Here is a 16,909-nt window from a genome sequence, read left to right on the forward strand (position 1 = left end):
TTAATCATTCAGAAATAAAATCATTGTCTAGACTATATACATTAGAACTAACCTGCAAACAATAAATATTAAAACTCATTTAGTACAGTAGCCCTCAACCTTTATGTCCCACCTCCAGTTTATCACAAAGGCAACAGGGTTTATTTGATTAGTTACACTTCTTGCTGGGAGCAGGTTCCTCAGAGGAGACTGATGAAATAAAGCACTCTTCTTTCCACTCCCACTTGCCCACTACTTGGTATATACTAGTAATACTTGCTAATTTGTAAGACTATAAAACGGAAGAGAAGGGGGCAGCAGAGGATGAAATGGTTGCATGGCATCCCCAACTCAACGGACATGAGTTTGAGCAAACTGCAGGAGACAGTGAAGGACAGAGAAGCTTGCAGTCCATGGGATCACAAAGAGCTGGGCATGACTTAGCAACTGAACAACAGCAACAACAACATAAAATCTTTGGCCGAGCAACTTCTCTGGGGTTCCAGTGGCTAAGACTCTGCATTTGCAATGCTGGGGACCCAGGTTTGATCCCTGGTCAGGGAACTACATCCAGCATGCCAAAACTAGAGATTCCAAGTACCACAACTAACACCCAGCACAACCAAATAGATAAATGAGTGTTTTTAAAAATTCTTTGCCTGAAGCTTCAATGCTGTGAATAGCAAAATTACTCTCTTAGAATGGTGGGAAAGGGTCAAAACGTCATGTCCTAAATTTTGACCAACCCAAACATTTGCGTCATTAGTAAAGAAGTCCATTACTGCTCTGACGCCGAAACATTATTCTGATAATGTTAAACCAAGAAAAATTAAACTTGCAGAAAATACGTATTTAAAATTTTCTGCAAGACTCATTCTGGTAATTTAAAACAAATGAAGGAAAAACACAGAAAAGATAATGCAAAGAGAGAAAGGAAAAAAAAATACAGTTGTTAAGTGAATTAAGTAGCAGTATGCTGGAGTCCTTTAACCAAAGACTATGAAATATGGCAGAATTAGAAAATGCTAGATTATTATACACTGTCTGTATGGACAACCTATACCCCAGAAGAACTTGTTTTAAATAATGTTAAAAATCAATAAAGCCCTGCTTTTATTATCAAACTGCACGAGCTGAAATTCCTTAATGGGGAAAAAGAGCAGGGAATCCTTCATTAATTCAGTGGGAAATGCCTCCTGGTAGTCAAGGAATCATTTTTGGGTTCCCCCTTCTCAACTCAATGGTGCTAAGATTCCAAGGAAGTAACCTGTGAATAGCACCATGCCCAGTGAGTAATTTCAAAGTTCAGGTGTTACAATATGATGAATTCATTATGCCTTTTAATTTTTAAAAACATCTTAAAATTTTTATAAAGCAACTAAAGTCACTAATTCAAGTAGATTTAAGATGCAATCTATAAGGCTATAAAGTGAGAGTGTATGTGTGTGTGTGTGTGAATAATAACCTATGAAATCCACAATCTTGTGAAGAAACTGAAGATGCTGATAACAAAGAAGATTAGCAAGACATTAATTCAAAAGAGGCAACAAATTTCTAAAAATTCATCTTTTTGTAAAGAACCCCTGATTTTGGCATTTAGCTATTTTTAATGGCAAATGTTAACTTTTTATGGTACAATTACTGGTGGAGTGTGTTCAGTGCTATGGTGAAATGATTATATGAGATGTATTTTGGTAGTCTTACTGCTTCCTGTTCTACCCACTTTCACAGAAAAATCACACCACAGTAAAAATAAGTCACTTTCCCCTTGTCCCACGTAAAGAATAATGTCCTGAGTAAGGCAGCCAGAGAGACTGCTGTGCCTCACCTCTGAACAGAAACAACTGAAGCCTTGATTTCAGAGTTTTCTGTGTAGGGGAAGCGAGTGAAGCAGTTAGTTGAAACGCTAAGGGCAAAAAGAGTGGATGCTCTCATTTCTTTGCCAACTCAAAAACTAAGAGAAAAACCCTCGCTGTCACATATGTCCTACTATATGGGGGAAGAATGGGATATGTATCTGTGTGTACATATTGTGAGCTGTATACAGACATGTTGCTATTGGCAGGGGGAGAGGTCAAGGCGATAACAGGGGTGAGGAAAAGTTAGAACTGAGAAACTTCGAAATTAATATACCAGAAACACAAGATTACTAACGGCACACTAGGAAAAGCCCAGTCTGATGTAACAGAAATAACCTTATTCAAGTTTGGGGAAAAAACCACATCCCTCAGAAAATCTTAGAAACAACCAGTGGCTGGGGATAATTTATGTTGTTCAAGAAGGAAGAAATATTGCTTTTCCCTCCCCATTACACTACTAATGTAATATGCATGTGGAAGTTAGACAGATAAAATAAACTGGTGACACAGTAAACTTTTATACTCACAAGGCTACCACAGTAGATAGATGATGGTAACGCAAGATGGCTTTGGAAAATATGAGAGGGAATGAATGAAAAGTCCTTTGTTTAATGACTGCCCCCCACCCCACCTTATTGCTCATGTTTGTCCAGTTTGTTACTTTTAACATGTATTATTTATTTTAAAGACTTCATACATTTTATCTTCAATACTCACGATAATCTTACAAGGCAGGTATTATTAGCCTTCTGTTACAGACAAGAAAACTCAGATGCAGAGATTTTGACCTATGTGCCATCAAAGTTGTAGAGCCAAGATTTGACCCCACACTGCCTGGCGGATTCTTTCGTTTTCGCTTTTCTTTTTAGTCTCCAAGACTCTTAACGGGCTCGGGATATAAGCTATTATTACCTGGCAGGGCCAAAACATATTGTGGGAAAGGATACCTAGTGATATGAACTGAACTGTTTTCTCGCCAAATTCATATGTTGAAGCCTTCATCCCTAGTGCTTCAGAATGTGACTGTATTTGGAGACAAGTGAAGCCATCAGGCTGGGCCCTCCCCCAACACTACTGGTGTCCTTATGAGAAGAGGAAGTTGGATGCACAGAGGCAACACGGGTGTGTCCCCCACAGAGCACAGAGCACACAACCAGAGGGCAGCCGTGTGCAAGCCGGGAAGAGACTCCTCAGAACAAAACCATCCTGATTTTGGACTTCTGGCCTTCGGAACTGTGCAGAAATAAATTTCTGATGTCTAAGCCACCCACTTTGTGGCATTTTGTTACAGCAGTCCTAGCAAGCAGACTACTGTAGGAAAGGAGAAGAAATCATCGAACAGTCACTTCCAAACAAAACTGACAGCAGCTTAAACGTTGTTCGGAACTGGACTGAGAGCTGTTACAGACATTGGCCAGAATGGGACTGAGAGTTGTTACAGACATTGGCCTTGTTAATGAAGCAGGAACCAGTTCCCTCCCTGGAGGTGCTGGAGGACTGTGGCTTTGTCTGCCAGGCACACGCCTTCTAGTATGTTCCCCCATACTAACTACTCTTTCTATCTCTTCTCTTCCTCACAGACACAGGGCTGAAATGTCTCCACAATGCCAACCCACACATCCCCAGCAAGCAAGATACATGATAAATTGAAAGCATTTCAAGGCATGGCCCGGTGTCCTTTCTTCAGATCTTGCTAGAATAACACGACATTTATAAAAATACAACCCACTGGATATTTGGCACTGCTTGGGAATGAAGAATATGTCCACTTAAGAGCCAATCCCCCAAGGCTGTCAAAAAAATCTGAAGCCAGGATTCTTCTATAAACATTACCTATCTTTTAAGATTCTACTGTCCAGGAAGTAAAGAAAATGTCTCTGCTTATTCCCAAGTCTCCTCTGGCCTCAACATAAATAACATAAACCAGACAGAGGACAGTTAAATGCTTGGTCAAGGCCCAGGGATGAGACAGCTCTGTGCATCTGGCAAGGAGCCTCTGCACTTCCAGCCGTGGCCCTGGGTCACCCTCGCCCGGAATACACACCTATGCAAAGCTCACCCTCCAGCGGCAGCCAGCCTCCTCCAATCCCTGGGCATGCTGAAAGGGGGTATTTACGGATTCTTTTTTCAGATACCAGTCAAATAATGTTCCCGTTCACTCACTCACTCACCTTAAGACCATACAAAATTTAACATCTGGGAGGATCAACTCTGCCCCGAAAGCAGATGACAAGGGTGAGCAGTCATGGAGGAGTTCTCCTCAAGCAAAGAGGATTTGCCAGCTCGCCTCTGAGGTCCCGGCCCTGAAAGGCCAACTGTGGTATGTTTGAGTTTCCATGGGGCCTGGTGCTTGCTGGCTGCTGCTGCGTTCACTCAGAACCCAACTGTGCTATAAACATCTAGCCCTTCTGCTGAGAGCTGCCCGCCTGGCCTTGCTTCTGGGAGCCAAGAATATGCTATTTGGGAGCTGCAGGCTACATGGGAGCTAACACTTGGGGCACAGCTGACCCTTCTCTTCTCCAGGCCAGTGATGGCTCTAAAAGGAAAAAAAAAAAAAAAAAGCAAAAACACAGGCTTACACGAACATAACAAGAGCAAGGAGAAAAGTCCAGATTTTCCTCACCGTGTGCCACCCAGCCATGTTTACACTGATCGCAAGTCCTCAGGTTAATCTTCCCCGGCTGGAAACACTCACATGTGCAGTTCACCAGTGTGCAGCGGATGGCCTGAGAGTGAGAGGAGGGAAAAAAGATCAGCCTCTGTTCAAAAGGGACCCTACTTCTTCAGCATTTTAAGAAATAACACATTCTTCCCATTTTTAACAGCTTTAGGGGCCTGGAGAGATTTAGAGAAAAATTTTGAAACCATCAAAAATCTCTTACCAAAACATATTAGAAAACAAAGCTGATTCATTAGTAGAATGTTTCTTGCCATTCATAGATAAGCTTTAAATTGGAAGCACAGACTAAATAGTGTAAGAGTGAGCCTTACTCTTATTCTATGAGATGCTGGCTCTGTAATACCAGAGATCTGAAAGAGAAAAACAGATTGCTACTACCAAATATTCACTGACAAGAGTGCAAAAGATATAGGCTCTTATACAACAACAAGTGAAATGCTGAAAATAAAACATGATATACAAATAATAGTAACAGAATATGACTTTTCTTCTGCAGTGTTTGATTGAAATGCTCTATCAATCTCTCAGACACCTTCTGAAAGATACTCCTTTTGGTCCAATAACATCCATCATATTTCCGGCATCATTTATCACTTCCTAACTCCTCGATTTCTCCCATCCTTGAAATATTAATTCCATTTGCATTCCTGTTTTGAAAAATGCAAAACAACCCTCTCTTTATTTTAATGATGTAAGAAAGCAAGTTTAAATTTGCTTTTAGATCAGATGTAGACTAGGAAAAGGCATTTACGTGAATATTCGATATTTGGAACAATTCACCTATATTATACAACGCTGGAAGACACACTCAAAAACGTTTTATTTCTTTACAAGTACCTTTAAAAATCATCTCATCAGTTTACATTTTAAAGTGAATCCCTAGGAAATTAACATTAATGAAGTGTAACTTTTTATAGATTAAAAACCTAGGCTGAAGAATTGTGCTAAAGCTGACCTATGCTCCAGAACTACAGTTAATAAATTTATCTCATACATTTAGTCCTAATTTGCATGGAAATTCTGAAGACAGAAGGGATTTTGTCCAACCATTCACAGATTAACAATCTACTGTAACTATCTGAACTGCCAGGAAAAGATCTCTCTACAGCTTTAGATGCAATCAATAATTACTGATTTGGGGGTGGGGCGGGGGTGGGGGGAGAGGCATGAGGCTACGTGAAACTGCAGTGCTGGGCCTGAAAGCTCTGCCCACTTACACAGCTTCAGACGCTCATACTCCTGGAACCAGTTGGGTTTTTATATAAACTGTCTCATTTGTAACAGACAGTATTTTAGATATTGTTAACATGGTTGAGCCAAATTCCATTTACAGAGAATAAGACTGAATGGGCTTTTACCGTTTCCCATGCTTTAGATCAAGCAAATTTAAAGTATTTCTCTTTTGCTAATGAACATTAAATCTATAGGTCCTTATTCAGTTTTCAGTGTTAAGAGTCGCGGCCGTAGCCTCCTTTCTTGCTTCACCTCTAACCCTAGTTTGCTCCTCTATTACTGCAAGAAAAATAGGCAAGGGTACCATCTGTCTGATGTTTCAGGGTCTTTCTTCCAGTGTCAACAGTCCAATTACATATTAGGAGGTTGTACAACTTTGCTATATGTATGAGTGAATAAAGGAAACAGTAGTAAGACACAGAGAGCAAAGGAAATGCTGACATAGCAAGAATAATATATCTGGAGGTTAGAAGGGAAACTATTTCTCCCCAAATTTCTTTTAACAAATTCAGTAGTTTAACTGACCGAGCAATACATCAGAATCTTCCAGGTTAGAAAGAGCTTCTTAAAACGGCATGTTCATTAGGAAACTCAGTTTGATTGTACTACAGTAAAACAAACCCCAAACAGTTTTTTAGAGGGCAGTGTTTCTACGAAGAACAGGGCACTCTGTACACTATTCAGTTATAAATTCAGATACAGCAACCAGACTGACATTAAAATATTTATATAATCTGAGATAAGATAACAGAATCTTTCATAAACACTAAAAATAAATAAATAAATAAATAACTCTGCTTACCAAAATAAAGAATGACCAAAACTAAGAATGACCATTTCTCAAGAACTATATGTTAATTCTGGCACCAAATACATACATCTTTTAAAGTGTTAATTTGATAACATTTTATTATTTCACAAAAATAGCCTCATTTTACATTGTGTTTTAAAATACACTTTCCTCAATTTTAATTATAGTTATATTCAGGACAAAACAAATTAAGAGACTTGTAGATTTGCTTTATTTTAGGTATATTTGTTTATTTACTGGTTCAACTATTCATTCATTTACTCAGAACTGGTTTATGATTCAAATATTTTTCTCTTCCTAAATAACTTTATACGTCTGCCACACTTGGGAATTAAAACTTTTTGTACCATCATCCTTTTTCGTGAATTCTACTCCTTTTATACCTAAACATACAAACATTGGAACACCTCAACTCCTTTTGTATATAAACACTTAAGCACTGGAATATCCATTTTGTATTTCTATGAATTCCAGAAGGTTTATTTGTTTTAAATCCAGGTTTATATAGACTACAATTGTGCCTTAAGGGAATTATATATACTTAAACAATATGGTCTAAATAAATATTTTGAATACGAGACTATTGTGGCTTCAAAGGAAGTTTTACTCTAAATAACATTTTTGAAACAGCATAAAAGTTTGACATACTATTTATTCAGAACAAAACAGAACCAATGTGATCACTTGCCAACTCACCCACACTTCAAAAACATAAATTATCATAAAGCTATCCAAGCCAGTTAAGCCTCAAAACGTATACACTTTATGAGGAGAGAGCTGGGAAGAGCAGAGATGGAGAAGCCTTCATTTTGGTGATCACACTCATTTCGTTATGGAGCTAATAATACACTAGGTCTCCCACTCACTGCTGGGCACCCACAACTACAGAAAAATCAGGGATGATAGCAAAGTGACCGAAAGCGAACAGCAGGAGAAGAGAGACGATCTGATCAGGTTGTTCTTCCTTATAGATTCAGGACCTTATGCAGATCTGGCCAACTCAAGCCAGCAACCCCTCCACACCTCCAGGATCCCACCTCATCCAATGCCGTGAAACTCTTTCCTCCATTTCAATATAATCAGCTTTTCCAACAGCCCAAGAACAAGAACAAAAGTTCTTAAGCCTACATCTTAAATAAAAGGAATAATTTTCTGCTTACCTTTACCATGGATATCTTGAAAGAAAAATCCATGCACCCACCACCCAGTGCTTCCACCTACATTTTAATTTTATAATTTGGATTCTGTCACACACGGTCCTGAAACTGCTTTCTCCAAGAGGGATAGTCTCATCACATCTGGTCCCTTTTTCTAGTCTCCTTGTTCTCCGAGACCTCAAGGCAGCTTAAGGCATAACTCTCCTTCATTCCTGGACTGTAGACACAAACTATCTTAGTGTTTTGGCAGCCGCTTCTCACTCTCTCTCCACTGTAAATAAATACAGGTGTTTCTCACAGGCAGGCTTCTCCTTCTTTAACTTGGCAATTTCATCCCCTCCTACAGCTTCAAGTATCATCACTAAGCAAAACCGATCACTGCAGAGCCAAGTACTGTATTAAGTGGAAGGAAATGCACAGTGAATCTCTATGCTCAAGGATTTGACAGTCAGAGCTCTTGGGCAGTGGGTTCCGAGGAGACACCCTGAGAACAGAAGGAAGCCCCTGGAGAGGTTTGAGAAGGATCGTTTCTCACTCTTTACAACTTTGTCTTTTCTTCCACCAAAGACAGGACATAAACATTTATCTACAACAGCAAACCATTAATGATTAATAATAATAATGTTTATACTATTAATGTAGTATTATAATGAATATAATATTCAATAATAATATTTGATTATTAACAGCAAAGGTTTGCTGGATAGTTGTCATTCCCAGATACTTACAAATATTAGCTCTCCATGAAAATACCATGAGGTCCGTACTAGTATTCCCTTTCTTTCACAGAGGAGGAAACTGCGGTGCAGCTAACTCAGGATCTTACCTGAAGTCACACCAATCAGATCCAGGTGTGTGGGAGCTCTCCCTCCCACTCGGTCAGGCAGCCATGGGCAGAGCCCCTCCACCTGCCCACCATCCACCTCCACTCTATACTGTTAACTCATGTTTCGCTTCCAAGCTTTCAACACAAATATTACTTCCATCCTCCAGAGCAGCTCCTGTTCCACAAGTGCCACAGCACTTAGCACAGCTGTGAAGATTATATTCATTTGTAATTTATCTATACTACTTATTCATAACCTAGTTTACGCATACCAGTGGTAAAGAAAACGCCTGCCAATGCAGGAGACCAAGGTTCGATCCCAGGGTCAGGAAATTCCCCTGGAGAAGGAAATGGTAACCCGATCCAGTATTCTTGCCTGGGAAATCCCATGGACAGAGGAGCCTGGTGGGCTACAGTCCATGGGGTTGCAGAGAGTTGGACGCAACTGAGTGACTGAATGGCAGGGTGACATATGTTGGGCTTACAATGTATACTGGCAAATAAAGGTGCTCAAAAGGCATTTAAAGAATTTCATCAATCTCTTAGCCTCTTTCCCATCTATAAAATGATAACAGTAACACCACAACTTTGTCAATAGATTCAAATGAAATAATATAAAGCATGTGGCTCTTTGTCTAGTGATAACAAAAGCTCAAAAGATGGAAACCATTTATGACCTCAACAAACTTTCCACATTTTACCTCTGAATTACTTTTCCCTTATGATTCTTCCCAATGTATTTCTTCCACACCTTGTAAATGCTTATTACATATTTAGTCTTAATGAGTAAATGAACACTTTGACATATATGATGCCACTTTCTTCATACTATAATCCTCTAAATTGGGCATGACAGGGATCATTATTTGTTTTAATACTGGAGTTAAAAAATGTTTATATAGGTGTTACACATCTCTTAAATGATAGGGTGGATTTCCCAATTATTAATCAGTTTACTTCCATTAACTATAGAAAGAGAAGATATACAAGGGGATATATGTATGCTTACAGCTGATTCACTTTGCTGTACACCTGAAATTAACACAACATTGTAATCAACTATACTCCAATACCTTTTTAAGTTGTTAAAAAAAAGAAGATACACAGTTGAAACCAGTAAATTATAAATATTCAAGTTCAAAAGTATATCTAAAATTATAAAGTGGACCAATTTAGTATAAAAATATTTAATCAACTTTCAGTCAGTAACACTCTCATATCTGAATATTAAGTAAGAGTGCATTTGCAAGTATTCTGGATGAGTTCCAAAGACCTATTCAAATAAGAGATTCTGTAATCACTAAAACTAAAGTATCTTTAGCTTTATTATACTTGTAGCTGGCTTGAACTCTGCAAATTTATGTGAACTGAACTTCAGTCTCCTCACCAAATGACATTCCTCAGGAAAGCAGAGAATGAGGCTTCAGCTATTAATATTTAGTGTATTCCACAAAAGAACTATACACGAGGCTAATTAATACATCTCCTATTAGCTGTTCCTTGTTTGGGAACACTTACGGAAGTTACCTATTAGTACAGAATAACAAAAGGTAAAATAAGGCCACGGGGCATGTAGAAACGTAAGACACACTCCGAAGGAGCCATCACAGAGAACCTCCCCTTCAAAAAAGCCCCACTAAAAGTAAGACTAACTTCCGTTCTGGGCTTTGTCTTTTCACACTAAAAAACCATTTGCCATGAGATCTCCTCAAGTGTTCATTAACTTGGCCAAATAGTCCATGTATAACTAAAAATCCTTTTAAAATCCACTTTCTCCTTATTCATTTCTGAAGAGAATACCAAGATTTACAACTTGGATTATGAAGTTTTACTAGAATGATTTTTAAATGTTAAAGAGTTAAGTACATAACCCGCACTAAAACTGAATTACTGAAAAACTCAGTCATTAATTCAGCATTCATCTGTCCCAGCAGTTTCTCCCATAAACTTGGGTGGTACAATCTAGGCACACAAATTAATTGGCTATAATGCTGATCAGTGACATGGTTTGCCTCTTATTTTTAACAAGAACAAATTTCTTAATCAAATTAATTTTCTACTTTGGAAATCACACGGAGGTACGATAAATAGGTAAGATCAGCCAACCTTCTATGAGGATACATATAATATAGTCTATGTTATAATTAACTCATTAAATCATCACTGCATATATCATCCATCTCTGAACATACACACAAGTTCCAGAAGAAAAGGTATGTATGGTGCCAAAGATCAAGTAAACCTTTTACTTGGCATAAAAATGTCCTTCAAAGACATTTATCTTAAAAATACAAAATCTGGAATAAAAAAGTACCTGCAGCGAATCTGGAAACTAGTTATTCTATGATTGCCTCAGAATACACTGCAGTAACTACAAAGTAACAGCTACCAACACTATGGAGGAAAAGAGTAATCATATATATATGACCAAAAAAAGATGGACTTCCACACCTATGAATACATCTTATATATGAGAACCCAATACAGTGTAGTACTTCAGGCACTGCCATAAAGATTCTAAAGAACTCACATGATAGTAATGGTAATTAAGTCAGAAAATAGCCCCTTGTATACTTTTCAGGACAGTTTTTTCTCCTCCATTTTCACATGGCTGATTCATGATCTAATTGAAAAGAAACAGCTTCCAAGAGAAGTACGCTGAGTTTTGGCGAAGACATGGAAAGTCTCTATGTCAACATCTTTGTAGAAGAACACAGTGTCTGAAATTTGTATAAGTCATTGCACCTCGAACAATGACCTTTTTTTTTTTGCATGAAAGAAGACTTCTGAGCTTACTTATGACTAACACGAACTAGACAATTACATGAGAAACTTACTTTTACTTGATTACAAAACATAGGACGAAAGGCAAGGTATTTACACCTGCTGTGCTTCAGGGTTTTATAATCAGGTATCAAAACAAGGCAAGAAGATGGGAACTGGATAGACAGAGAACACTGAGCAAGAGACCCCTGAATTTAAATATCCTATAAAGAGGTATTATAACAACCTGAAAAGTCTTATCTAACTCTATGAGACTATTAATATAAATAAATACTTATAGTAAGGTGGGTACGTTTTTGCATTTATGCAAGGAAATGTACAGATCTGAGTTTGAATGAGTTATGCTCCCAGACTTCACAAGTGATTATCAGTGATTATAGGGTGTATGGGTGCACAGAGCGTTACACTACAATGTAAATGCCGCTGTTCATAATACAATAGTAACAACAGCAAATAAGAAGCAATGAAGTTATCCTGTCTGCTTAACCAAACCCATCAACAAATTCACACAGTAGGACTGCAACAGTATATATCTTAGCTGGTGGTAAGATAAATTAGAAATAAAAAAGTTTATTGAGCTTTCAATAAAAGATTCCTTATTAATCTTGTAGCTGAGTCAAGAGACTTACAAAGACATGGTCAGCCCAGAGCCACTACAAGGTGTAGATGCTACTGATGTAAACAGTGGACAACAAGGTCAAGACAGAAAGCTGGGGGCTTCCCTGGTAGTCCAGTGGTGGGGAATCGGCCTTGTAATGCAGGGGACACCAGTCCGATCCCTGGTCCTGGAAGATCCCACACACTGCATGGAAACTAAGGCTGTCCTCCACAATTGCGGAGCCTTCATTCCAGCACCTGTGAGCAACTACTAAGCCCGCACACCCTGGAGTCTGTGCTCCACAAGAGAAGCCATTGCAATGAGAAGTCCATCCTCTGAAGCTAGAGAATAGTCCTCTCTGCAACTAGAGAAGTCTACGTGTACAATGCAGACCAAGGGCACCCCAAAAAAAACTTAAAAAAAAAAAAGAATGCTGGGCGACTGAAAATGGCAGACTTCAACAACACATCATAAGAACAACATTACTGACCAAGGAAATATTATCTTCCCAATAAACACATCCAAAATACCTGAAAGAGATTCACTGTGAAAAGGCAGCCATTGAACACCAGTTACTGCTAAAAAGCAGAAGACTGAAAACCTCACTTTAATTTTCTCTTAAAAGGTGTGCTCCCTTCTGCCCAAACAACTGGCAAATGGATAAACAAACTATGTGTATTTACACAATGGAATATTCATCTGGCTCATACAAACAGAAGAACACTTGATAATACCGCAATATGGATGAACTTTATCATGCTGAGTAAGAGAAACCAGACACAAGAGATCTCATATTACATAAGTCCATTCATATGAAATATGCAGAACACAGAGATCTGTACAGATAGAGAGTAGTCAGTGGTTTCTTTTTAAAGTGACGAAGAAGTTCAGAAAGCACTGTGATGATGGTTGTGTATAACTGTGAACATACTAAAATTCATTAAATTGTACACTTTAAATGAGTAGAATGTATGATCTGTGAACTCTATCTCAATAAAACTGTTTAAAAGTGAGGAGAGCAAGCTCACTAAACCACCTAATTTCTTTTAATGGTTTTAAATCATTTAATTCATGAGATATTATTCCTCAGGGGACATAATGTAGCATAATATCCTTCTTTAACCTAGAAGGTCGATATACAAATACTAAATGATTGAACTGTGGTGTTGGAGAAGACTCTTGAGAGTCCCCTGGACTGCAAGATCAAACCAGTCAATCCTAAAGGAGATCAATCCTGAATATTCATTGGGAGGACTGATGCTGAAGCTGAAACTCCAATACTTGGCCACCTGATGCGAAAAGCTGACTCATTATAGAAGACCCTGACGCTGGGAAAGACTAAAGGCGGGAGAAGGGGGCAAAAGAGGATGAGATGGTTGGCTGGCATCACCTACTCAATGGATATGAGTTGAGCAGGCTCTGGGAGATGGTAAAGGACAGGCAAGCCTGGCGTGCTGCAGTCCATGGGGTCGCAAAGAGTCAGACATGACTGAGCGACTGAACAGCAACAAAATGACGGAACAGAAGGCAGCCCAACTAAAGAATTTCCGCTGCTTAAACCTGAAATTCCTCTACTTTGAAAACAGTAAAAACTAGTAGGTCCATGTTAAAATCACAATTACTTTTAAATCCAATGCCATTTTTCCTACCAGGAAAATCCAGGACATCCTTATATCCTCCAACAAATTGGGGGTCAGGAGGCCTCTCAGTCATAATGTTCAGCACATTAACAGTAAGATATTAGAAAAACTTAAAAGGAATTGTTTTAAATGGACAATGAAGAATCCTGTCATGTGTATGAGTAAAAGCATTCCTCTATTTTGTTGTTGTTTAGTTGCTAAGTCATGTCCAACTCGTTGCGACCCCATGCACTGTAGCCCACCAGACTCCTCTGACCATGGCATTTCCCAGGAAGAATACTGGAGTGAGTTGCCCCTTCCTTCTCCAGGGGATTTTCCCAACGCAGGGATCAAACCCGCATCTCCTGCACTGACAGGTGGATTCTTTACTAGTGAGCTACCAGGGAAGCCCCATTGCTCAACTTACTGGGATGAAAAAATTATCTCTGCAAAAGTTAAGAGGTGAACATGGTTTAGGAGGAGGGGGCAAAGACAGAAAGCATATACTTCTGAGTAGATGCTTGTGTATGAGTGTGAATGTTTCTATGACTATGTGTGAATATATAAATACAAACTGGGAGAAAGGGACATACACAGAGGCATATAAATTTTCACAGACATGGATCCAATGAGCATCTGCAGTCATTACCTTACAACTACAACCTACTATCAATCGACATGAGGAAGACCCCATTTAAATAATGTAGGAGTTCAGAGTAAAAATCAACAGCGGGATATAGCCAATTATATAAGGAAAATATCCCTGCTTCCATGGCATCAAAGCCTGCATAGTGCTTCTGTTATGCTTTTTTTCCCCCCAATTAAATTAAGTCTATGGTAATACAAGCTATTTTGTTAGGCAATTAGTAATATTAGAGAAACAGGAAATGAAAAGGCATTTCAATTTGGGCAGAAACATTTTATTTTCTTACCTAACAGTTAACAATTAAGATATCTCATTTATTGCCTGTTTGCTTATGAAATTTTATAGACTACTTAGGCAGCTGTGATAACATAATGGGAAAAGACATACTCTTCCCGTGAACGTACACCTAGCATCTAAATGAAAATAAGGAGTTAGCTCACTGTAAAAGAATAACCACATTTTAACTAAGTTCATTCTACATTTACCAGAATTACTTAACTTTATATAAGGAGCCAAAGCACCTCTGATATCATGTGAATGATAAGTAATACTCATCTCATTTCACCTTAACGTTGAATCAGCAATTTTGTATTCCATTGATATATATACATTTTATTCATTTTCGCTAATGCAATTTGAAAGGTGGTAATGTGATTACATTTCTCTGTGGCATTCATGAAAACAATTACTAATATAATATGATAGGGAAGCCATTAATAAGGAAGGGATTTATAATGAGATGCGAGGAGATTTATCAACCTTCAAAAGCTTTACAAAGAAATACTTCTCATTAGGCAAGAAGTAAGACAAGATGAAGCCTAAGTTCTGGTATTTCAGAAGCAGCTTCCATTCTGGGAAGACTGATCGCATGACGATGCCCTACTTTGGTGGCCAAGCAGAGAGGTGCAGGAGGAATCCCAGATTGTCCCCCATTGTGCCACATGTATGACATTCTGCACAGAGGACAACATCCTAAACTCAGGGCACCTCCCCTTCCCAGACAGCATGGGGAGGACTTCTTGAAGGGAAGGAATCCCTCTCAACCTTGCTCCTCTTTAAAAGGAGCCAGCCCCATTATTTCAAATGCCAGAGCACAGTAATCAATCCACTTACCAAGCAAGAGCATAAGGTGGGTGACCTTTTAACTAAATTTACTCCTCTAGGTTTGTGTGAAGAATTTATCCCAGTGAAGCAACAAGGGAGACAGGTCGCTGCATTTTCGAATGTATCATTTCAAATGACAGCTCTGATTACCCAGGCCAGTTGAGGCAGCCTGTGTGAGACTTAACATCTCGCATCAGACAGTGCCACGAAGCTTGCCTAATACTTCAAATACATTCCTGTATTTAATCATCAAAATCCCCCAAATTAGAGATTTTTCAAACAGCAGAAAAACGAGGCTGTGAGATGCCCTTAAATGGCCACAGCTAGTAATCCGGGGCTCTTTCCACCCGGCCGATGCAGGAGAGGAGAGGCCCTGAATAATCCCCTTGCCACCCTCCTCCACAGTGAGATTTTCTCAGACATTCTTCCAGTTCCAAGAGGAGTCTGAGACTGAATAGGAGATACGCGTGAAACTACCCACAGAGGGAGAGGGGTGGGGGAAGATTTTAAGCCACTTGAAAAGATGAGGGGAACTGCTAAGTAAGCTGTTAACCATTCACACTAGGATTTTCTACAAACCAAGTGGCACATTTTTAGACACAGAAAGTGACTCTCAACCGCTTTCTATGGAATCTGTCAATGGTTACCTTAAAAAAAGGCAAAAATCTGGAGGGGGTGGGGAGTGAGACAAGGATTTGCCAAGAACACTAATTTTACACCATCTTGCTTCAACTTGTCTTGGGATTGTCCATTCATAGAATATCTCAGCAAACATTTTAATACCTTCCATTGTGCATGTGTCTATGCATCATAACTATGTCTGATTATGAAAGAATGTTTCTTTGCCCATGAGCAGATATCACCTCAGGAGTCATACCTATTACTAATAATAATAATGATATGATGAACAGTCTACAGTGCCCTCTTATACGTTATTTATGTGAGGTCATAGACTCTCCAGGGGTCTGTGCTGAGACCTGGACGGGCTTCATTAGAGCATCATATAAATCACTAAAGGCACATCTTGATTTCACTACTGGCTAGAGTCGCTGGAATTTTTTAAGTGGAACCACTCAGATAAAAACATTTTTAAAAAACACAGCATTATCATTTCTTCTAAAAGGTGGGTTTCTCAAATGGTATGCATTGCATTCAGATGCTCACAGAAATCCCACAAATTTCTAAGGACTCTATAAGCATCTGAGGGTAAAAGGTGCCCTAGAGTGTTGCAAAAAACATGATTCTCATTTTACTTTTAAGGATTAGCTTAAAGGACAGAGAGAGACACATAGAGAAAGACAGCAAAAAACAGACCATCCAGCTGCTATCAAATGCTTTGACATCACTAAGCAAATGGGGAGACTGATGCAATGGCTGTCAGGAACTCTGAGCTAACTCTTGTAAATTCAGAAATAAACAGAAAGCTTGTGGGAAAAAAAGGAGTCTTCCAGAACAATGTTAATGTCATCTTGGGCATGTGGATTGGGTTCACACCTGTGTCAGCTGAATCAACATAATGGGCTATAACAGCTTCGAAGCAGCTAATATGGTCCATTGGGTCAATAATCCGTGAACTAAGAAGGATTTACTTGGTAGACTATAAATGGTTCATA

At 38.9% G+C, this 16,909-nt stretch overlaps 1 protein-coding gene across 6 annotated transcripts in view; it reads right to left on the reverse strand.

Annotated features, from left to right (window-relative positions):
- The window catches only part of BNC2 (basonuclin zinc finger protein 2), a 481,226-nt gene that overhangs the window by 165,628 nt on the left and 298,689 nt on the right, over nt 1-16,909 (reverse strand). For all 6 annotated transcript variants that reach the window (XM_069576626.1, XM_069576625.1, XM_069576624.1 and 3 more), the window contains one exon: nt 4,462-4,564. In XM_069576626.1, coding sequence (XP_069432727.1) covers nt 4,462-4,564 — 103 coding nt within the window. The remainder of the gene's footprint in view (nt 1-4,461; nt 4,565-16,909) is intronic.

Source organism: Ovis canadensis, chromosome 2, assembly GCF_042477335.2.
Source record: "Ovis canadensis isolate MfBH-ARS-UI-01 breed Bighorn chromosome 2, ARS-UI_OviCan_v2, whole genome shotgun sequence".
Lineage (NCBI taxonomy): Eukaryota > Metazoa > Chordata > Mammalia > Artiodactyla > Bovidae > Ovis > Ovis canadensis.